The sequence below is a fragment of the Microcaecilia unicolor genome, chromosome 5 (genome assembly GCF_901765095.1).
Source record: "Microcaecilia unicolor chromosome 5, aMicUni1.1, whole genome shotgun sequence".
NCBI classification, from domain to species: Eukaryota; Metazoa; Chordata; class Amphibia; order Gymnophiona; family Siphonopidae; genus Microcaecilia; species Microcaecilia unicolor.
In genome coordinates, this window is record NC_044035.1 from 184,137,000 (window position 1) to 184,161,470 (window position 24,471).

General features: G+C 46.5%; 1 protein-coding gene across 1 annotated transcript in view; it reads left to right on the forward strand.

The window, feature by feature from the left end:
- The window catches only part of LOC115470455 (C-factor-like), a 96,253-nt gene that overhangs the window by 35,604 nt on the left and 36,178 nt on the right, over window positions 1-24,471 (forward strand). The window contains exon 3 of the mRNA XM_030203647.1: window positions 8,952-9,139. Within this exon, the coding sequence (XP_030059507.1) occupies window positions 8,952-9,139 (188 nt within the window). The remainder of the gene's footprint in view (window positions 1-8,951; window positions 9,140-24,471) is intronic.

The following is a 24,471-nucleotide window of genomic DNA, read 5'->3' on the forward strand; positions in this document are numbered from 1 at the left end:
ACTCTGACAGACGTTCTTGGTCTGAGGAACCAGAGTCAGGTGCGGATTTACCACAGGATCTGGATGATCCCTCCGCGGTGAGGATTTTCCACCGTGATGAGCTGCCAGCGCTTATTTCAGATACCCTGCAGGCCCTCTCGATTGAAGATCCTGACAGTGGCATGGCCTCCTCGGGTAATCCCAGGATGGCTAGTACCAAGAAAGCTGCTCGGGCCTTCCCTTTGCATGACTCCATCCTAGAGCTTGTTTCGGCTCAGTGGGCTGACCCCGAGGGACCTTTGAGAGTTTCCAGGGCTATGGGGCAGTTATACCCTCTGCGTGAGGGACATATGGCTCGTTTTCAAATGCCTACAGTGGATGCCCTAGTCACTGCGGTGACAAAGAGAACTACCCTCCCTGTTGAAGGATTTGTTGCCCTGAAGGATGTTCAAGACCGTAGGCTGGAAACAGCATTGAAACGGTCCTTTGAAATTGCAGGTCTCACTGTTCGGGCGTCTGCATGCAGCTGTTATGCTGTGAGAGCCTGCCTAGCTTGGCTGCAACAGGCAGTGGCTCAGCCCGGAGATGGAGCGGAGCCCTTCTTGGATGTGGCTCTGCGGATGGAGGTGGCCTTGTCCTTTCTGGCTGATGCCCGTTATGACCTTGTCAGAGCTTCGGCTAAACAAATGGCAGTAGCAGTGGCGGCTCGCCGTCGTCTGTGGCTACGACACTGGGCAGCGGACATGGCCTCTAAGCAAAGGTTGGTGAAGTTGCCTTTTCAAGGACTTCTCCTATTTGGTGAAGAGTTGGAGAAAATTGTGAAAGGCCTGGGTGATCCAAAACCCCAGCGCTTGCCCGAAGATAGGCAGAGGCCTTCCTCTAAGGGCCAGGCGGTCCACTCCTCGTACAGACCTCACTTCCGTGAAGCTAGAAGGTACCGCCCGGGGCGTTCTGCTGGGTTCACTTCACGTGCCCGTGGTCAGCTGAGGAACTCCTTTCGCTCGGACAAGCGTTCCGCAGCCGGTGGCTCAAGACCAGGAGTTCAGGGGCGACCCTCTCAATGATGGTGCGCCGGCCCTCTCCTCGATGCCTGTCATCGGAGGATGGCTTTCCCTCTTTGTCGAGGAGTGGGCCAAGATTTCCTCAGATCAGTGGGTTCTGGACCTAATCAGAGATGGATACAGACTAGAATTCAACGCCCCAGTGTTTGTGGAGTCCCGATGCAGTTCTGCCGTCAAACGGGCGGCGGTGGAGGAGACTTTACAAGGTCTGATTCAGTTAGGGGCAGTGACCCCGGTGCCTCCCGCCGAGCAAGGCTGCGGCCGATACTCCATCTACTTTGTGGTGCCGCGAAAAGGTGGGTCCTTTTGCCCTATTCTGGACTTAAAAGAAGTGAACAAGTCCCTGAGAGTGCGGCATTTCCACATGGAATCCCTGCGCTCCGTCATTGTGGCGGTTCAGCCAGGAGAGTTTCTCACGTCTCTAGACCTGAAAGAAGCTTACTTGCACATAGCGATTTGGCCCCCGCACCAGACGTTTCTGAGGTTTGCGGTGTTGGGAAAACATTTCCAGTTCAGGGCCTTGCCTTTTGGCCTCGCCACAGCTCCCCGAACCTTTTCGAAGGTAATGGTGGTAGTAGCTGCTTTTCTCAGGCGAGAAGGTATCAGGGTTCACCCGTACCTAGACGACTGGCTCATCAGAGCAGACTCTGCAACAGAGAGCTTACAAGCTACAGCCAGAGTGGTCTCTAGGCTGGGTCGTCAATATGGCCAAAAGTCACTTGTCCCCTTCACAGTCTCTAGAGTTTTTGGGGGCCAGGTTCGACACAGTCTCGGGCTATGTGTTCCTACCCGAGCTAAGGCGGTGCAAGCTTCAGAATCAGGTCCATCTGCTCCTGAGGATGCCCCGCCCGCGAGCTTGGGACATTGTCCAGCTGCTGGGATCGATGACAGCCACGATGGAAGTGGTACCCTGGGCGAGAGCGCACCTGAGACCTCTACAGTATTCCCTACTCCGGAGATGGTCTCCTATTTCTCAGGATTACCAATGCAGACTTACTTGGCTCCCTGCGGCCCGTCTCAGCATGGAATGGTGGCTCTCGGACAGCATGCTGCGGCGAGGAATGCCACTGACGCTCCCCATTTGGTGCCTAGTGGTAACAGATGCCAGCCTGAAGGGCTGGGGCGCACACTGCAAGGGGAAACATGCCCAGGGTCTATGGACACCCGAGGAGTCGGAGTGGTCCATCAACCGCCTAGAGTTGAAAGCGGTGTTTCAGGCGCTTCTGGCCTTTCAAGTGACCCTGGAAGGATAGAGTGATGTCGGACAACACGACAACGGTGGCCTATATAAATCGACAAGGCGGAACAAGGTGCAGAGCACTAGCCGTGCAGGCCGAACTGATTTGCCACTGGGCCGAGCTGCATCTTCAGTGTCTGTCGGCAGCTCATATTGCAGGTCAGAGCAATGTGCAGGCCGATTATCTGAGCAGGCATCAGATCGATCCAGCAGAATGGAATCTGGCAGACGAAGTATTCCTGCAGATCTGTGCCAAATGGGGCAAGCCCGAGATGGATCTAATGGCAGCAAGTGCCAATACCAAAGTCCTGTGCTTCTTCAGCAGACGGAGAGATCCTCGCTCGACGGGGTTGGATGCCTTGGCTCAACCCTGGCCTCCGGGTCTACTTTGTGTTTCCCCCATGGCCCTTGATAGGGCGCCTGCTCTTGCGGATTCGGCTGCACCCAGGAGAAGTGGTCCTCATCGCCCCGGATTGGCCAAGGAGACCTTGGTATGCAGACCTCCGACAGATGCTCCTGGAGGCTCCTCTGCTGTTACCTCTGGTACCGAACCTGTTGACTCAGGGACCGGTAGCCATGGAGGACACCGGCCGCTTTGGTCTTACGGCATGGCTATTGAGAGGGCGCAATTGAGGGATAAAGGTTATTCCAATAAAGTTATTTCCACTCTCCTGCAAGCCCGCAAGCGGTCCACTTCCGTGGCTTATGCCAGGATTTGGTGCCTGTTTGAGTCTTGGTGTGCTTCCAGAGCCATTGTTCCAATGCGGGCTCCTGTCTCGCCGATTCTGGACGTTTTGCAGGAAGGTGTACAAAAAGGCTTGGCCTATAATTCCCTGCGGGTGCAGGTGGCAGCGTTGGCCTCCCTTCGTGGTAAGGTGGAAGGCGTGTCTTTGGCTGCTCACCCAGATGTGGCACGGTTTCTTAGAGGGGTGCTTCGGCTCCTACCTCCAGTGCGAGCACCCTGTCCAGCTTGGAACCTGGGGCTAGTTTTGAAAACCCTGCAGGCATCTCCTTTTGAGCCGCTTCGGCGAGCATCGGAGAAAGACTTGACACTGAAGGCCGTTTTTTCTGGTGGCCATTACCTCGGCGAGACGGGTGTCAGAGCTCCAGGCGCTGTCCTGTAGAGACCCATTTCTGCAATTTTCAGAGTCCGGAGTCACGGTTCGGACCGTGCCTTCCTTTATACCTAAGGTGGTTTCAGCCTTTCACTTAAACCAGCCTATTTTCTTGCCCTCTTTTTCAGAGGAAGAGTTTCCAGAATCTTTTGGGCAGCTGCACCTTTTGGATGTGCGCAGGACTCTGCTGCAGTATCTGCGAGTTACTAACTCTTTCAGGACTTCTGATCATCTGTTTGTTTTGCTATCCGGTTCTCGCAGAGGGTCTCCAGCGTCTAAAGCCACTATTGCCCGCTGGCTCAAAGAAACTATTTTTTCAGCTTATCTGCTGGCCGGCAGGGTTCCGCCTGTAGCCTTTAAGGCACATTCTACTAGAGCGATTTCTTCCTCTTGGGCTGAAACTGGAGCACTCTCTCTTCAAGAGATATGCAGTGCAGCAACATGGGCTTCTAAGCTCTCCTTTGCCCGACATTACAGGCTGGATGTGGCTGCCAGGAGGGATGCGCGTTTTGGTGCACAAGGAATAGCGCGTGGTGTGGCTTGTTCCCACCCTATCTAGGGATTGCTTTGTTACATCCCATACGTAATGGCTTCATCTGCTTGATGACAAGGAAGGGAAAATTAGGTTCTTACCTTGGTAATTTTCTTTCCTTTAGTCATAGCAGATGAAGCCATGAGCCCTCCCTGTATGATTGTCTGTATGCTGTGAATCTGTTTTTCAGGTTCTGTTCTAATTTCCTGAAGTTCCTTCCTTGGGAGAAAGTTGGAAAACAATCTTCAGGATTCGTTCAGTTTAAATTTAGGAGGATGTGTTCATTCCCTCCAGCATGTTTTTTTTGGAGGATGTGTTGATTCTCTCCAGGAGGCGCGTGTGTTCCCCTCCAGTTCTATAAATAGGAGGATGAGTTCATTCCCTCCAGTGTGTTGGGAGGATGTGTGATTCCCTCCAGGAGGTGCGTGTGTTCCCCTCCTCTTTTATACAATAAGGAGGATGAGTTTATTCCCTCCAGGAGGATGTGCATTCCCTCCTTTATGAGTTCATGCCCTTGTGATGGGCCATCGTTCGCTGTGAGGAAAGCTCTTGTGATTCCCATTGCGGTTTGCCATACTGCTTTGGAAGCTTCAAATACTGAAGAGGCAGTGGAGCTAGCTGGCCAAGAGGGCACTGTGAAAGTTTGAGTGCTCTCTATCTCCCCTGCTGGTTGATGGACATAACCCATACGTAATGGCTTCATCTGCTATGACTAAAGGAAAGAAAATTACCAAGGTAAGAACCTAATTTTCCCATCCTGCTAGGTGCTTGCCTAGTACATACATAACTGAATTTTAATATCTCCTAGTATATAAACATTTATTTTTGTTGGGACCAGAATTGTTTACACCAGGAGGCCGAATAAGCAGTTCTCAGACATAAGCACATAAGCATCGCTACCCTGGGACAGACTGAAGGTCCATCAAGCCCAGTATCCTCTTCACAAGTCACAAGTCACAAGTACCTGGCATGATCTCAAAAGAGTAAAACAAATTTTATGCTGCTCATCCCAGGAATAAGCAGTGAATGTTCCCAAGTCCATCTTAATAATTGTTTATGAACTTTTCTTTTAGGAACTTGGCCAAACCTTTTTTTAAACCCTGCTAAGCTAACTGCTTTTACCACATTCTCTGGCAACAAATTCTAGAGTTTAATTACATATTCAGTGAAAAAATATTTTCTCTGATTTGTTATATATTTTCTACTTAGTAGCTTTATTGCGTGCCCCCTAGTCCTTGTAGTTTTGGAAAGGGTAAAAAAGTGATTCACGTCTATTCGTTCCACTGCACTCAGTATTTTATAGACCTCTAGCATATCTCCTCCAAGCTGAAGAGCCCTAGCCTTTTTAGCCTTTCCTCATAGGGAGGTCATCTCATCCCCTTTTTAATATTTGTTGTCCTTCTCAGTATCTTTTCTAATGTATTTATTTATTTATTTGTAACATTTGTATCCCGCATTTTCCCACATATTAGCAGGCTCAATGTGGCTTACAAAATATCGTAATGGTGAACGCCAAGTACGGTAGGTATTAAACATAATTACGCTATGGAGCTCATTTTTGAAAGATAAAAATATCCAAAAAGTGTCAAAGCACCTCTTGGATGGATTTTTTTCTATAATGTCCAAATTGGTAATTTCAAAACCTGTTTTGCAGATGTTTATCTATGCATTTCATCTGCAGTGCATCCAAATCACAAGGGGGCGTGTCAGGTGTTTTTAGGGCATGCCTAACACTTGTACATTTTACAGCCATAATGGAACAAAACGAAAACGTCTAGGGCAAAGACTTCAACATTTTGGTCTAGACCTGTTTTCAGAACAAATAAGGCACAAAAGGGTGCCCTAAATGACCACTGGCGGGAATAAAGGATTACTCCCCAGTGGTCACTTACCCCCCCCCCCCCCCAAAAAAAAAAATAAAGTGAATAAAAATAGTACTTACCAGCCTCTGATAGCCTCGGATGTTATAGCCGGATCTATTAGAGTAGCATGCAGGTCCCCAGAGTAGTGTAGCGGTGGGTGATGTACACTGTAGACAGGTGACCCAGGCCCATACCTCCCCCTACCTGTTACACTTGTGGTGGAAACTGAGCCCTCCAAAACGGACCAGAAGCCCACTGTACCCACATATAGTTGCTCCCTTCACCCATAAGGGCTATTGTAGTGGTGCACAGTTGGAGGTAGTAGGTTTTTGGTGGGTTTGGAGGGTTCAGCAGACAGCCTACATGGCTTAGTACCATTGATTGTATCAAGTTGCGAAATGTTTCCCTCGGGAAGAATGGTTTCACACGTTTGAGTTTCCACATTGAGTGGAACATTTTCTTTGTTGTAGATTTCACTTGGTTCTCTAGTGTGAGGTTAAGGTCAATTGTAACGCTGAGAATTTTCAGACTGTCTGAGATAGGGAGGGTGTAATCTGGGGTGTTTGTTTGTGGGTTTGTTCGTATTGTATTGAGATGAGAGGATGAGACAGTGTGTATTTTCTGTGTTGAGTTTTAGTTGAAATGCATTTGCCCATGAGCCCATGATGTTCAAGCTGAGCTTGATTTCGTTGGTGATTTCTGTCAGATCATGTTTGTAAGGAATGTATATTGTGACATTGTCTGCATAGATGAAAGGGTTAAGGCCTTGGTTGGATAAGGACTTAACTAGTGGGGTCATCATTAGGTTGAAAAGGATAGGTGATAGTGGTGATCCTTGAGGTACTCCGCAGTCTGCTTTCCATGGTGATGATATGTTTGAGCTTGATTTCACTTGATATGTTCTAGTGGTTAGGAAACCCTTGATCCAACTAAGTATATTTCTGCAAATCCCGAAGTAAACTAGGATTCTTAGTAGTATTTTATGGTTTACCTTGTCGAACGCACTAGACATGTCGAATTGGAGGAAAAGTATGCTTTTACCTGCTGCTATTTCCTGCTTGAATTTGGCTAGGAGAGCAATTAGTAGTGTTTCAGTGCTATGGAGGGGGCGAAATCCTGATTGTGATTCATGTAATGTTGTGAAATTGTTTATATAATCAGTAAGTTGTTTGGTTACCATGCTTTCCATCAGTTTGACTACCAGTGGGATAGATGCTACTGGGCGGTAGTTAGTGATTTAGTTTGTTTTTGTCTTGGTATCTTTTGGTATTGGGGTGAGTAGGATGTTGCCATTTTCTTTAGGGAAGAGACCTTGTTCAGCACTTAACCAGCTATGGAGTACTGCATATAGATAGGACTGACTTTTATGCAGTCCTATTTATGTGGTTACCCTGGCAGGTTAAGTGCTGAATATCAGCACTTTAACCAGCCACATGTCGACTCCGCCCCTGGAATGCCCCCAAAATAACTAGTTTTTAGTTAGGCACTAACTGGACATTTTCAGCAGTATTAACCATTAAGTGCCACTGAAAATGAGCCGTTAGCCCTGAACAGGTGATTTAACGGCCAGAAACCATTTTTGGCCATTTTAAATTGCTTTGAATACTAACCTGTATATATTTGTTTATTGGTTCTTTATATATCACCTTTCAAGGCCTACCAATCAATTCTGTTTACATAAAAACAAAGGGTGAAAGAACTGCAAAATGTTTAACAGGAAAGAGAAAAGAGGGAAAAATGGAGTGAGGTCAGACAAAAAGAAAGAAAGAAAGGAAAGTCATAGTTCAAAAGACTGGCAAGAACTCCACCTTACTTTGTATTCACAGCACCTAGCAAAGGCCTGTGTGAAAAGGTGGGTCATCAGGCCAGTACAGAATTTCTTCTATGAGGACTCTGTGTGTAGAATGACGAGTAGTGTATTCCATAGGGTCAGAGTAGTAAAGAAAAGGCACTTTGGCAAGTGGATTCTAAACTAACCCAGAAAACAGGGGGAATGATCAAATGAATGTTTTGGGCAGATCACAGGGCTCTGAATAGGATGTACAGTGAAAATGAGGATGCCAGGTACAGTGGGTTATTTGAGTGAAGAGCCTTATGGTTAGGTTCAAAATTTTAAATTGGACTCTGAGATATGGAGAGCCAGTGATAACACTCTGCCACACTAACCACTAAAGGAAAAGTCCATAGCCCGTTATTAAATGCATTGGAGCCGACTCTGTGGGTGCTGTGGGTGCTTGAGCACCCCCAATATTGGAAAATTCCTTGTATGTGTCCAGGGAGGGATTACTTCCATTGGGCTTAGCACCCCCAATAATTTTGAAAAGTTGGCTCCTATGATTAAATGGACTTGGGGAAAATCCACTATTTCTGGGATAAGCAGTATAAAATGTTTTGTACATTTTTGGGATCTTGCCGGGTATTTGTGGCCTGGATTGGCCACTGTTGGAAACAGGATGCTGGGCTTGATGGACCTTTGGTCTTTCCCAGTATGGCAATACTTATGTACTTATATGTACTTATGTAGGCTACTCCAATGAATAAGGAGTGGGGGATGTTGTCAAATTTTTGCAGCTTTGGTAGAATCCATGTTCCAGTCTTCTGGATTGATTGATTTGTAGCTTTTTGAACAGAAAAGAACTGAGACCAGTAGATGACATTACAACTGAGGAGTCGCAATGCAATAAGCATATAGGGCCTGATATTCAAAGTGAATTAACCAGAGGGGAATGGCCACCAACAGGTTAACTTGCTTGTATGCAGTAGTCCGGTCATTTTCAGCGGCACTGAACCTGTCAGCAACTCTGAAAATGACTGCTTAGTGACGAAGTGGGAGCTAGCTACTTTGGGATATACTTTTTTCTAGATCAGTATTAGACAGTAGCTCTCCCATTATGTGGATTTAGATTTTAGAAAGAACACATTCAGACTTCATATTGCACTCTTGTTCTGCAGTAATGGAATGTGTATAAAAAGTGATTTGAATAAATAAAAATCACTCAGGTGGCTTACAGTGACTCTCTATCACTAGAAGAACATTTTTTAAATGAGGTCAGATGTGAAAGAATTGTACCTGTCTAATAATTACTGATTTTCACAAAGATTTTCTAAAGCAAATCAGTGTAGCAAATGTACATTTATAAATTCTCCACTCTATTCTCTTTCTAGAAGCAACAGATCCTGGAAGTGTGGCAGAAGCCAAGAAGGAGGTTGAGAAACAGCTAAAGGGACGTGGGCTGAATGTGCTGATAAATAATGCAGGGATCATGCCAGAGAGTACACTGGAATCAGTGGATGAAAAAGATTTACTGAATGTCTACACAGTTAATGTGGTTGGGCCAGTGTTGGTGACCAAGGTAGAATGTTCTTTTCTTATAATGCTTCCTTCATTATGTCACAGGAGACACTATAAACAAGACATAAAACTGTGTCTGGTTACAGGACAGGCAGCAGCAGACCAAAATGTCCTCATAAACCACCCCACCACAGGCACGTATCAGTAGTGCAACACCCCTCCCCCCTAACATATACGATGCTGCACCACAGAATATATAGGCGTAGCACAAGGTTCCTTCCCCACAACAACACACACATTTACTGTATATAAATATGTATATATAAAACTAAATGTGTGTGTGTGTATATATATATATATATATATATATATATATATATATATATATATACACACATGCATACATAACGCAGCAACAGTGAAATCTTCACCCTTCTGTAATACTCTCCACTAAAGAACATGCAATAGCAGTGCAAGCTCCACCTCCGCACGCGGACACTTGCTTCTCCACCACCAGAGAACAGATATAACTAACAATACAAGTAGAGAAAGAATGTGGAGTATGACTCATGGAATTCTTACAATACAAGCTTTCTCCTCTTCCAACTTTCTGCTCCAGCACATAGGTTCAGCATGTGTACCTTCTTTTTTACACTACCTGACAACTTCAACAAGGCATTAAATGCAACAGTGCGATTTCAGTTTCAAGGCCTATTTAGTCCTCTGTCCAATGAGGTGCCCAACTTCCTCAAAATTTGACACTGTAATACACAATGAAACATAAAATCATAGCAGACTTACATTTTACAAATCTGGGACTGCAGGCCATGATCATTACATCTTATGTGCTCTCCCCTCCCCATACCTTCCCAATAAGAACTCCTAACAGTCTACTGTAGTACAGCAAGAAATCATGGCAGCCATTTTGAAGATGCTGCTGCTAGGGGCAGGAGCGAGTGGGGTTCGCTTCTGGCCCCATCACCCCCACCGGACCACTAGGAATTGAGACTGGGGGAAAGTCCCCATAACTGTCTTCTGTGGGCCTCAGATGAATACTGGCTGGGACCCACATAAGCTCCAGTGGCCAGAGCACATGCTATTAGCCCCGGATATTCAGTGCTGGTGCCCGCACGTGGCCTGACACTGAATATCGGGGGTTAATTTAGCCAGCCACAGTCAGTGTTTAAAAGAAATGCTGAATGCCTCCAGCTGAATATCACCCCTTATGTTTCTTCAATATTCTTCCAGTTGTTTATCTGCAATCCCCACCATTACTTTAGTGCAAATAGGAATGTTTGTTATAGGTCTATAACTAGCCAGATCATAAATATTCTTCAAAATCAGTTACCTTAGCATCTGCAGCAGATGAATCCAGAGACTTGTGCGTTGTGACCATCTACCAGCAGGTGGAGATAGAGAGCTCTGTCCTCTTGGACTGTGTCCTTCCTGTGTACCTCTAGCAGATGGTGGACGGTCGTTCAGAAGCTCCTAGTCTCATCTGCTTTAAAACACCTGTTGTGGGTTTCCCAGTTCCATTGAACTTGGGGGTGCATGGGCTGAGTGGTGCCAGCTTTAGGGGTACACCTGGTGGCGCCAGGTCCTTCCCCCACCTCACAGCCTTATCCTGCCACTTAGCTGTTCTCCTTCAGAGTTTAAAAAAAAAAAGGAGAGAGGTACGTGACGTTGTGGGTTTTCTTATTGGAAGGGGTTGTTTTTCCTGTTATCAGCAGTGCAAGTTGATTTACAGCTTTATCTTTTCATCTGGGTGAGTTTCTTTCAGTTTTATTTCTTAATTGCGCTTTTAGTTTATGGAGGCTGAGGCAGTTATATGCTGCTCCTGCTGTAGGAAGCAGCATTTGGAAAATGTTTGGGAAGGGGGCTGTACAGACCTAAATTCTACTACATTTCTTTGAAGGGGTGAATAAACATGTGGATAAAGGGGAGCCGGTTGATATTGTATATCTGGATTTTCAGAAGGCGTTTGACAAAGTACCTCATGAAAGACTCCAGAGGAAATTGGAGAGTCATGAGATAGGAGGTAGTGTTCTATTGTGGATCAAAAACTGGTTAAAAGATAGAAAACAGAGAGTAGGGTTAAATGGTCAGTATTCTCAATGGAGAATGGTAGTTAGTGGGGTTCCCCAGGGCTCTGTGCTGGGACTGTTGCTTTTTAACATATTTATAAATGACCTAGAGATGGGAGTAACTAGTGAGGTAATTAAATTTGCTGATGACACAAAGTTATTGAAAGTCGTTAAATCGCGGGAGGATTATGAAAAATTACAAGAGGACCTTACGAGACTGTGAGACTGGGCTTCTAAATGGCAGATGACGTTTAATGTGAGCAAGTGCAAAGTGATGCATGTGTGAAAGAGGAACCCGAATTATAGCTACGTCATGCAAGGTTCCACGTTAGGAGTAACGGACCAAGAAAGGGATCTAGGTGTCGTCGTTGATGATACGTTGAAACCTTCTGCTCAGTGTGCTGCTGCGCCTAAGAAAGCAAATAGAATATTAGGTATTATTAGGAAAGGAATGGAAAACAAAAATGAGGATGTTTATAATGCCTTTGTATCACTCCATGGTGCGACCGCATCTCGAATATTGTGTTCAATTCTGGTTGCTGCATCTCAAAAAAGATATAGTGGAATTAGAAAAGGTGCAGGGGGGGGGGGGGGGGGGGGTCACGTGATGCCTGCTAAGTGAGAGGCAGCAGGAAGGAGAGGCTCTGTCCCGAACCCACGAAAATCTGCTGAAGATAAAAAAAAAAAACGGACCCCTGAACACTCTAAGAACAGGAGTAAGACGCCCTGGCTTAGTCTGGGATTCATCAGCGGGAGTTAATAAGAGGTATGCCTGCAAAGGTGCATAAGAAAGCAGTACCCGTTGTGAAGCAGACACCAGACAAAATGGCGGGGAACTCGCCTCTGCAAGCTGCCAAGCTGCCTTTATCTGCGGACTGGGAGCAAGAAATATCGCGCTCAGCAACTACAGCGTTGGAGGATAAATTTAACAAACTGCAATCTGTAGTAGATGAAGTCAATGAAAAATTTGATTCCCAAGCGACACGGCTCACGGAGGTGGAACAGCAACTGTCGGCACGAGAGGACGAGGCACAAAGGGCCGCAAAGCAGGTCGCGATCCTCCAAAAAGAGGTGGATACCTTGAAAGATCACATGGAAGAACAGGAGAACAGGGCTCGGAGGAGAATAATCTGCGAGTAGTTGGATTACCTGAATCGGTGATGGATAATCACCTCTACGAGTTCTTTGGCACATGGCTACCGGAACACCTGTGAGTTGGAAACTCGGGCTCCTCCTTCTGCTGCGACCGAGTGCATCGTATAGGACCGCAAGGGTCTAATAACAGCAAGCCTAGAACCGCGATTGCCCACTTCACGACCTGGAGAGAGAAAGAACAGCTTTTGAAGGCATTCAGGCAGCAGAGAGTGCTAGAGTATGAAGGACAGCGTCTACTGCTCTTTAACGATTACTTAGTTAGAGTGGCGCTTCTGAGAAGGGCAATGGCACCCGTGTGCTCGATGCTCCATGAGAAAGGAGTAAGATTTGCCCTGACATACCCAGCAGCACTGCGTATCTGGCATGAGGGGAAATCAGTTGTGTACACAGATGTGACAGCAGCGAAAGAATTTGCGGAGAAACTTATGTGGGAGTGGGAAGTGCAACCTGGAGCCCCGGACTGATTGAGAAGCTGCGAAGTGATGGAGGCGGAATGGTTTGCAATGCTTGAGCACTGCTGATGAGCGAGTTCCATTTTAGGAGATTTGCTTTGTTTATAGGATGTTTAATTTTTTGTTGATATGCCTTGAGGCTTTGTGGGAGTTGAAGACTTGAAGACATGGGGCAGGGGATTTTCTCTGCTTGCTCCCCCCCTGCGCAACTGTCAGCTAATGCCCTAAGGGGGGTTACCTTGGAGACCCCCTGCGGCTGGTCTGAATGGCCTGCTGCTGGGGGTCTCGGTGATCAGGTGGGGGGGCGCGGGGGGAAGGGAGAGACCACAGGAGATGAAGGATAGAATGTATCTGCAGGGTGTTAGGGGGGGGAGGGCTGAGGTCTGGCAATGTGCTGAGCTTTTTTGGTTGATTGTGTAATGATAGTAACAAGGGGGAAATTTAAGTACTGATGGGTTGTTGGTAAGGAAGGGGGGGCGGATCTATAGCTGCTCTCGGTAGGTGAAGGATGGGGACACAGAGGACGAATGGGAGGTGGGTGGTGGGAGAAGGAAAGGGGGGAGTCTAGGGGAAATATTATAAAGGAACCTTGTTGCTGGCACCCTGCCAGTGTTTTGTTCTTCGCCAAAGAACCAAAGCCACGTCACAGATGATAATTATTATTTTATTTATTACAGGTAAAAAAATTGACACTCTGCAATAGCTTATATGCAATATAATATCTCTTACTGATAAGCACACTAACAAAATATATTGTCTAACTACACTCTGATTATCCTGAGACTACGTACAGTAATGATTAGAACAGTACAAATGATATCCTAATGATTCTTATGAAACCTTATCATATCTTATGCAATACACATTAGCAGCTTTCCCTGACCAAGAGCTGACATAAACCAGTTGTACTTAGATAAAACCACTGCCTAACCCCAGACCAGGAAATATATCACTGTGATCTTACCACGCTGTCCTGATGACGGCTTCAGATAAGACCAGAGCAGAATCTTCCCAGACACTATCTTAGCTGTCTGTGTCTTATGTAGTGCAGGTCTTTCTCAGCAAACAAGCAGGTTCCCGTCTCTCCATTGGTTATCAGAGCCAAAATCTCTGCCACAGGTATTTGCACCAGTTATGCAGGTCACAAGGTTGGTATCATACAGTCTCTAGCTCACCCCGAGCCTTGCTGGATTTCTCAGGTCCTTCCCAGGTACTCCTCCTCCGAGGGTCCCCGACTAACTCCTTCTCCCACTTTCCCCGTGTTCTTCCAGACCTCTCTGTCAGGTGATAGCCTGGACCAATTAGCCTCTCGTACAGTCCAGTGCATGGGCAAGAAGAGTTCTTTGTTTTGTGACCTTGGAGATGGTAACTTCTGGTGCCATGAGCATAGGCGTAGACTGGGGGGGGTGAGTGGGGGCAATGCCCCCCCAAACGACGATGAGGCGCCGCCGCGCCATTAGTTAAAAAAAAAAAAAACAAACACATGCACGCACGCGCTCCTCTCCATCCGCTTGGCTTCCCTGCTCTCTCTGTCTGCGTCCCGCCCTTCCTCTGACATCAGAGGAAGGCGGGACGCAGACAGAGAGGGCAGGGAAGCCAAGCAGAGTAGCGGACGGAGAGGAGCGTGTCCGTCTACCCCTCTCTCTTCCTCCCTCCCTCCGCCGCAGGCAGCAGTCTTTTCCAGCGTTCCTGGCAGCGGTAGCGATGTACACGCTGCCTTTGGCTCTGCCCCGAAGCCTTCTCTTCAAGTTCCTGTTCCCGCATAGGTGGGAACAGGAACTTGAAGAGAAGGCTTCCGGGGCAGACCGAAGGCAGCGTGTACATCGCTACCGCTGCCAGGAACGCTGAAAAAGCTGAAGACTGTTGCCTGCGGCGGAGGGAGGGAGGGAGGGAGGAAGAGAGGGGGTAAACGGAGTCACCATCTTGGACCTCGCGGGGGGTGGGGGGGTGGGGAGCAGAGGGAAGATGGATGGGACTGGGAGGGGTGGGGAGCAGAGGGAAGGAGCAGGAGATGAATGGGACTGGGAGGGGTGGGAAGCAGAGGGAAGGAGCAAGAGATGAATGGGACTGGGAGGGGTGGGAAGCAGAGGGAAGGAGCAAGAGATGAATGGGACTGGGAGGGGTGGGAAGCAGAGGGAAGGAGCAGGAGATGAATGGGACTGCGAGGGGTGGGAAGCAGAGGGAAGGAGCAAGAGATGGATGGGACTGGGAGGGGTGGGAAGCAGAGGGAAGGAGCAGGAGATGGATGGGACTGGGTGGGGTGGGAAGCAGAGGGAAGGAGCAAGAGATGGATGGGACTGCGAGGGGTGGGGAGCAGAGGGAAGGAGCAAGAGATGGATGGGACTGCGAGGGGTGGGGAGAAGAGGGAAGGAGCAACAGATGGATGGGACTGGGAGGGGTGGGGAGCAGAAGGAAGGAGCAAGAGATGGAATGGGACTGCGAGGGGTGGGAAGCAGAGGGAAGGAGCAAGAGATGGATGGGACTGGGAGGGGTGGGAAGCAGAGGGAAGGAGCAGGAGATGGATGGGACTGGGTGGGGTGGGAAGCAGAGGGAAGGAGCAAGAGATGGATGGGACTGCGAGGGGTGGGGAGCAGAGGGAAGGAGCAAGAGATGGATGGGACTGCGAGGGGTGGGGAGAAGAGGGAAGGAGCAACAGATGGATGGGACTGGGAGGGGTGGGGAGCAGAAGGAAGGAGCAAGAGATGGATGGGACTGGGAGGGGTGGGAAGGAGCAGGAGATGGATGGGACTGGGTGGGGTGGGAAGCAGAGGGAAGGAGCAGGAGATGGATGGGACTGGGAGGGGTGGGAAGCAGAGGGAAGGAGCAGGAGATGGATGGGACTGGGTGGGGTGGGAAGCAGAGGGAAGGAGCAAGAGATGGATGGGACTACGAGGGGTGGGGAGCAGAAGGAAGGAGCAAGAGATGGATGGGACTGCGAGGGGTGGGGAGCAGAAGGAAGGAGCAAGAGATGGATGGGACTGCGAGGGGTGGGGAGCAGAGGGAAGGAGCAACAGATGGATGGGACTGCGAGGGGTGGGGAGCAGAGGGAAGGAGCAAGAGATGGATGGGACTGCGAGGGGTGGGGAGCAGAGGGAAGCCTACTGGAAAGAAGACACTGAATAAAACAGAAGACACTGGGACCAAAGTGAATAGAAAAACTAAATGATCAGACAACAAAGGTAGATAAAAGTATTTTATTCATAATTTATTAATTGAAATGTGTCAGCTTTTTGAAATGAGCATCTGTGATATTTTGCCTGTAAATTCAATTCCTTCCTCCACATTAGCATATTCATTTGCATATGTATATATGCAAATGATATGCTAATATGCTCCGCCCATTCTTTGTCCCCCCCAAATGAAACAGTCAAACTACGCCTATGGCCGTGAGTATGACTCCCTTCCCAGCCTCAGAGATAGAAGGGGGATGGTTGGAACACAGAATGTCCTTGGCTTCAGCAAGCCTGTCAGTGATTTTTCCACAAGCTGAAGATGGATCTTGCTGACACAGAGATGTTCAGGTCAGAGGGTTGCAGCAGCCATCTTATTGTACCAAGCTGTCATAAGCTTGTATAGGCCAAGACCAGCTCAGGCTAGATCACAGGGAAATACCCCTACAGCACCTTTATATGGCGTGGGAAAGGGGCGAGGATTGGATATCATAAATTGTCCCTTAATAAACAGCAGGGGGGACTGGGTCTTCTTGACATTCGCCAGTATAATGTGGCTGCGCTAATTCGCTTTGTATACGAAGGAGTGGGCAGACATTGTCGATTTCTACCCAGGATGGGGTTAGTAGGTTGGTGTGCCCCATGGTTCTTTTTGAACTTGTTACATATGAACTCCAGTAACAATTCTAGCATAGCCAGCAAATTGGGTTTCTTAAAACCCTTGAGGAGGGCTTGGATACGGTGGAGAGAGTTCCAAGGGCGAGCCCCGGATGCATCACCATATTTGAGTATGGTGGGAAACGAAGCATTTCAGGCGGGCATGGGGCATTCGGTTTTTGTAGATGGGAGGATCGGGGTTGTAGGATTTTGGGGCAAATGTGTAGCAAGGTGCAAGACTCTTTACTTTTAGCGAAGTAAAAGATAGGTGGGATATACCAAACAACAACTTATTACAATACTTACAGGTTAGGCATTACTGGTCTTCCTTAAAAGCGAAGTATGGAGCTACATGGTCTTGAGGCCCCCTTGATATGGTGCTTCTTAATATTCCCAACACTTTAAATAGCTTATCTACATGGTATAAACTTCTCATTAAAAACACACCTTTGGATGCTATGGAGAACCTAGCCAATGGGTGGAATGAGGAACTGGGAACTGAGTATATGGGGCAAACGATCGAGGTTTTGTTTGATACCTTGTTTCGAATGGTGCGGTCAGCTGCACTACAGGAAACCCACTATAGGCTGTTGCATAGAGCTTACATATCCAAGGTTAGGGGGGCCGTATGGGCTTGTGGGCAGATGATTTATGTAATAAGTGTAAGACCCAGAGGGGTACAGTTCTGCATTCCTTTTTGGAGTGCCCGGCCTTAATATTATGGAATGAAGCTTTTGAAATGTTTAAGGCTGTTTTAAAAAGGGAAATGGAATGGGACTACGCTACACTCCTTCTGGGAGATCAATCCCTGCTGCTGCAACAGGGGCTGACACTCCCAAGCAGAACATTTCTTTATGTTGCCCTATTACTGATCCGGAAGGCTATATTGCATGCATGGATCCCTTCTGAAGTGGTATTCGGGGAAGTGTGGTGGGCAAAAATGAAGGAAGTGGGCAAATATGAAACCCAGACTTATTCTAGCTCTCCCAGGCTTGGCAATCGACAGTATGCACGGCTGTGGGATACGTGTATAGGTTTACTTGCCTAACGGGGTTACTATTGGAGGTTGGGGGGGGAGGAGGAAGGGGGAAGGAGGGGTGGCAGGGGATTGGGAGGGAGGGGTAAGGGCTGTTTGGGTTGAATGGAGTATGAATGATGCATATTGGTATGGTATCAGTGGGAGGTTGTTAGAGTGATTGGAAAAGGGGATGTGGGTATGAAAAATCTCTATACAGAGAGTGTTTACATGTTTGAAGATAACTGCAGTTTTGTATGTTCAGTTTCTATTTTCAATGATTGGTTGTATGCCATAAATTGTTTGTACTCCTGTATTGAGACAATAAAAAAAAAAAAAGAAAAGGTGCAGAGAAGGGCGACGAAAATGATAAAGGGGATGGGACGACTTCCCTATGAGGAAAGACTAAAGCGGCTAGGGCTCTTCAGCTTGGAGAAAAGGCAGCTGAGGGGAGATATGATAGAGGTCTATAAAATAATGAGTGGAGTTGAAGGGTAGATGTGAAGCGTCTGTTCACGCTTTCCAAAAATACTAGGACTAGGGGGCATGCGATGAAGCTACAATGTAAATTTAAAACAAATTGGAGAAAAATTTTCTTCACTCAATATGTAATTAAAGTCTGGAATTCGTTGCCATAGAATGTGGTAAAGGCAGTTAGCTTAGCGGAGCTTAAAAAAGGTTTGGACGGCTTACTAAAGGAAAAGTCCATAGACCATTATTAAATGGACTTGGGGAAAATCCACTATTTCTGGGATAAGCAGTATAAAATGTTTTGTACATTTTTGGGATCTTGCCAGGTATTTGTGACCTGGATTGGCCACTGTTGGAAAAAGGATGCTGGGCTCGATAGACCTTTGGTCTTTCCCAGTATAGCAATACTTATGTACATACTAGTAAAAAAGGCCCGTTTCTGACACAAATGAAACGGGCACTAGCAAGGTTTTCCTCGGCTCCCCTGCAGCCACCCATGTCCAGCGACCCTCCTCTCCCCCTGCACCCACTGCAGCCACCCATGTCCAGCGAACCTCCTCTGGACATGGTTCAGCTGTGAGGCATGTTCCCCCCCCCCGGGTTCTGAAGTTGACATCATAATGGCTACGGTGATGTCAGCCTGATCTACGGATCCTAGCAGAACAACTCGGAATGAGCCACGGTCCCAGGCAAGTCAGAACGTTGGAGGTGAGAATTATTATATGGGATGTACTTATAAACAAGAAAAAGCAACACTGGGCCTTCAAGAAAGAGACAATGGCAGTCCTTTATTGTGAAAAAGACAGGCCGTGTTTCGGCACACAAGCGCCTGCCTCAGGGGTCTGACATAACACAAAGATAATTATAAATACACATTTCACAAATATTAACATCCATATCATAAAGTAATAAACAATTGAAATGCAAAAACATAAAAATAAGATATACAGTATTAAAATATTAAAAATAAATCTATGAGGATCAAAATCTTGTCAGTGATAACCCAAAGTGTTTAAAATAAAATAACTAAAATAAACTTCCATGAACCATTATGTACAATCATATACACATTAATAACACCATTTATAAAATCATAGAATGAATTAAAATAATGTGATATATTAACCTATTGTGATATGACACTCTGTAGATATTATAGTATCACTAGTAAAAAAAAAGGCCTGTTTCTTAACGCAATGAAACGGGCGCTAGCAATGTAATGAGTTCCTGCCATTAATGTTTCCACGGTTGTATTCTGAATATAATTGTTGCTTACATGTGTAAGATTTCTTTATATACAATTTTTTGTGTAAACTGTGCAGAGCCGTAGCGAGGGGAGCTGACACACGGGGCGGGTCGCCGCTGCGCACCCCTCCCCCCCGGGTGCAGCACGGCGCACCCTCCTCCTGCTGGAGCGCATACTCCCCCCCCCCCCCGGAGCGCATACCTGCGGCGAGGGACGGGCGGGAGGGCCGATCCGCCCCGACTGCACGTTGCTGGGGTGTGTCGGCTCCGCGCTGGTTCACTGCTCTCTCTGTCCCGGAACAGGAAGTAACCTGTTCCAGGGCAGAGAGGGCAGGGCACCAGCGCGGAGCCGACACCCCCCAGCGGCGTGCACCCGGGGCGGACCGCCCCCCCTTCCTACGCCACTGAAACTGTTACAATGTGGTAAACGTTATCCTTGTTCAGGCCCTTCAATCAGTTTAACAATCACATCAGAAGAGCTTCTTACTCGTGAGAATGCAACATACAGTTGCCCATGTGAGAGACTGAGAGTGACAGTGTGTTTTACAGACAGTGTAAGAGAGAGATACACAGAGTGATTGAGTGTGTGTGTGTGTGTGTGTGATGTCTGTGAGTGACAAAGTGATTAAATGTTTGTCTTCCCTTCCGTTCTGTGCACTTGCCTCCACTGATGTTCGTACCTCCCTGTATATGATTGTTTGTTAGAAATTCAATCCACTCCACTTCCCTCCTCCAAGTTCCGTTCTGTCTGATTGGTTCTTCGTTCCTGTGACGTCGTGTTTGTTTGCTTGGCAACTATGCAGCATTCCGTTTCCTCGACATGAGGCCGGGGACAGTGAGAGCCAATGAAACGCTGAACTACAGACTTATGAACCCTACACTGCCACAGTGCCACGGAGTCAGCTTCAGAATGTTGGAGGTGCTTTTTATTATATAGGATGAGTGTTATGGTAATTTTTTTTTTTTTTTGTTACATTTGTACCCCGCGCTTTCCCACTCATGGCAGGCAGGCTCAATGCGGCTTACATGGGGCAATGGAGGGTTAAGTGACTTGCCCAGAGTCACAAGGAGCTGCCTGTGCCTGAAGTGGGAATCGAACTTAAGTTCCTCAGTTCCCCAGGACCAAAGTCCACCACCCTAACCACTAGGCAGTACTCAATATATATCTGCATAAAGAAAAGGGGGAATGGCTTACCAAAGTGTGTCTTCACAATATATGAGCAGGAATGTTCAGACAGTCTGAGTAAATTGCCTAATGTGAAACAGGAAGGTGTGTTTAATTATCCATTGAATACTTAAGAAAAAGAGCTCACCTCTGTGGTCCATTATAACTGATTGGGCATAGTGTTTAAAAATCTCGAATGAGTACTATCACTTCTATGATCCACCCCACAAAGACCAGGAAGATTTACTTAGAAGCTTAATGTGAATTTGCACCTTAAAGTTAAACATTATTAGAAAACACCACAAACAGAGTGGCTCTGACTTTAAACATTACTCGGATTTTAACCTTCTGTCATTTGCAATAATCATATATACTCATTTAAAACGTCCAATTCTGATGAGGTGTGAACGTGTGTGTAGTACTATCTTCAGTGTCTTTGCCTGACTTACCAAATAATATAACATATATAACTATAGCTGCTGGCACAGCTGTGCAGACAAACTAATAGGAGTGTCATAGAAGCTAAAGCTCCTCAGCATGTCCTCAAAGATAAAACTTACCAGCCACCACTGAGCGTTTGTTGAATCCTACCAGACGCTGTCTGTATGAAAAATGCCAAAAGATAGGACAGACGCCATTACCGGCTCATAAGCAGTATAAAATGTTTTGTACATTTTTGGGATATTGCCAGGTATTTGTGACCTGGATTGGCCATTGTTGGAAAAAGGATGCTGGGCTCGATGGACCTTTTGGTCTTTCCCAGTATGGCAATACTTATGTACTTACTAGTGAAAACGGCCCGTTTCTGACACAAATGAAACGGGCACTAGCAAGGTTTTCCTCGGCGCCCACTGCAGCCACCCATGTCCAGCGACCCTCCTCTCTCCCCTGCTCCCCCCCTCCAGCCACCCATGTCCAGCGACCCTCCTCTGGACATGGTTCAGCTGTGAGGCATGTTTTTTTTTCCCCCGGGTTCTGAAGTTGACATCATAATGGCTACGGTGATGTCAGCCTGATCTACAGAGCCTAGCAGAACAACTCGGAATGAGCCACGGTCCCAGGCAAGTCAGAACGTTGGAGGGATGTATATGGGATGTACTTATGACCGCATCTTTCCAATGAGCAAACCGTTATCTTTTCATGCTGAAGAATTGCTGACGTGCTCACCTCAGCTCATACTGTCCGACACGGTTGTTTCTCAGCTCTCTGTGGCCATGTTTTCTCAGCAGCAGATGACTCCCACACCTTCTGCTTTGGTAGGTAATGTGTCTGAGACTATTTCTAATTCTAGGCGATGGAGCCATTTTATTCAGAGTTTATTCTGCTCCTCCATCAGTTTATATTCTCAAGCACTCTCATCAGCAGGCAAAGTCATCTTCTAATTTGTTGCAGAACCAATCTAACTCTGCTGAATACTTGCAAAATTCTCAATTGCTGCCAGTTGATCCTTTATTAAAAATGAGATGTTTAGAAGCCATCTCTGAGGTCTTTAGCTCCTCAATCTCTCCCTCATTCTGATGCAGGTTTATCTACATCTTCTAAGCATGCTCATATTCCTGAGGGACTTGAAGAGGGGGGTTTATTCAGTGATGAAACTGATGATCTGACTGTGTGTGGTTAGGATTGTTCATAAGGAGGCGTTAACATTCCTTTATTACAAAAGCCATCTCAATATTTCCTTCTAGCCTCCGCATCAACGATTTCTATGGTTTTGCAGTTCTAAGCAATGCCATTTGGCTTAGCTACAGCACCCAAAACCTTTTCGAAAATAATGATGGTGGTGTTTCTCAGGAAAGATGAGATTCAGGTGCATCCGAATCTCGATGACTGGCTAATCCAAACTTCATTGGAACAGGAAAGTCTTCAAGTTATGACCAGGAGTCCCAAATCTCCATTTGTGGAATTACGTTCAAGTGTTGGGTTCCATGGCAGTAACCTTGGAAGTAGTACTTGGGCCTGAGCCCATATGTGTCTGCTGCAACAGTCTCTTCGGTCGATGGCCTCCAGTTTTTCAGGATTACCATTTGCGCCTCCTTTGGACACCTCAGGCAAAGCGCAGCGTTTTGGCTGTGCATGAACAACCTCTGCCGGGGGATGTTATTGGCATCCCCCTCTCCTTGGATGGTGGTAGTGACCGATGCCAGCCTCTCAGGTTGGAATGCTCATTGTCTTCACAGTGCTCAAGTACTATGGAGCAAGAAAGAATAACTGTGGCAGATAAATCATCTGGAACTCAATGTGATTTGGCTTGCCCTTCAGGCATTTCAAATGGTGCTGGAGGGTAATCCAGTTCAAGTTCTCTTGGACAACATGACAGCAGTGGCTTGCATCAACAGGCAGGGTAGAACTCAGACTGTCTTTGGTGATGGAAGCTTGCCTTCTTTATCTCTGGGAAGAACATCACTTGCAGCAGATCTCAGCTTGCATACATAGTGGGATCTCTCAATGTACAAGCAGATTTCCTTAGCAGAACCTCCTTGGACCTGGCAGAATGGGAATTGTTAGCGGATACCTTTCAAAGTGTGACTCTGAAGTGGGGCACACCAATCTTAGATCTAATGGTGACTTGTAACAATGCCAAAGTCTCCAGTTTCTTTAACAGAAGAAAAGAGTTCAGTTTGGAGGGCATAGATGCTCTTCTATATCCTTGGCCGGAGTAGGGTCTTCTGTACATTTTTCATCTATGACAGATGATTGGCAGGGTTCTTCACAGAATATTTCATCATCAAGGCCTAGTAATTCTGCACTGGATTGGCCCAGATGGCCATAGTGTGTGGACTTAGTTTGACTCCTGGTGGACAGGCTGTTATGTCTTCCACCAAATCCAGGACTCTTATGCCAAGGCCCAGTTCCAATTCAAGATCCTTCTGTTTTGATTTTATGGCATGGCTCTTGAAAGGTCAAAGTTAAGGAAAAAAGATTATGCTGAAGGTGTTATTTCAGCTTTGCTTCATGGGAAAAAACATGCTACTTCAGCTACTAGTAGATGGTCACAACCCACAAGTCTCTGGATTCATCTGCTATGATTAAAGGAAAGAAAGTTATCAGGTAAGACAACTTTTCCTTAAGTAGTATGTTGCCCATAATGTCTGGAAATAATCCATATTATAAACGGTCCACTAAACGTGAAAAAAAGCCATTCTATGAAGAGTGAAGCCACAGTTTTGGACAAACATCTAATTCAAGTTTCAAGTTTATTAATAGCTTACTATCCCGCCTAATGGGAAATTCCATCTAGGTGGCATGCAATCTAAAATTTAAATTGAGGTAGGACAAACATACTGGACTAAAATACAATGGGGAGGGAGCAGAGAACTCCAATTAATGAAAGGAAAGAGGCTTCACCAATTCCTCAAAAAAAGAGAAAAAAAGTACTAGTGAAAAAAGATAGTCACACGGTATTGGAAAAGACATCATGAAACAAAAATATTTTAAGATTGGATTTGAAAACATCTAAGGAGGTACTGTTTATCTTTCTGCCCTCTCCCAGGTATAAAGGTACTAGTTACCTGTAACCTGGAATGTCCAGCTCTCCAGGAATTATGGTGGAGAGACAGAAAGACACAGAAGGCCATAGTAATATGAGAATAATCAGTAATTGTTTATTATACTTACCAATCAGGAATACAATTAGAATAAGTAATATAATTACTTGCCCCTATTGTCTGTCTGTATTACTTTAGATTGTAAGCTCTATTGAGCAGGGACTGTCTCTCTGTGTCAGGTGTTCAGCGCTGCATGCGTCTGGTAGCGCTAATGCTAATAATAATAATAATAATAAATTCTCATATGAGACAGCAACCGGGACACAAACGTGACCTCTGACATTAACTCTCTGGTTGCCTCTCTCCGTAATTCTCCTTTTATACTCTTTTTTTTTTTTTTTTTCTCATAGGCTAGTATTGGAAGTACAAAGTCAGCATTTTTCTCATAGGCTAGTATTGGAAGTACAAAGTCAGCATTTCTCTCATAGGCTAGT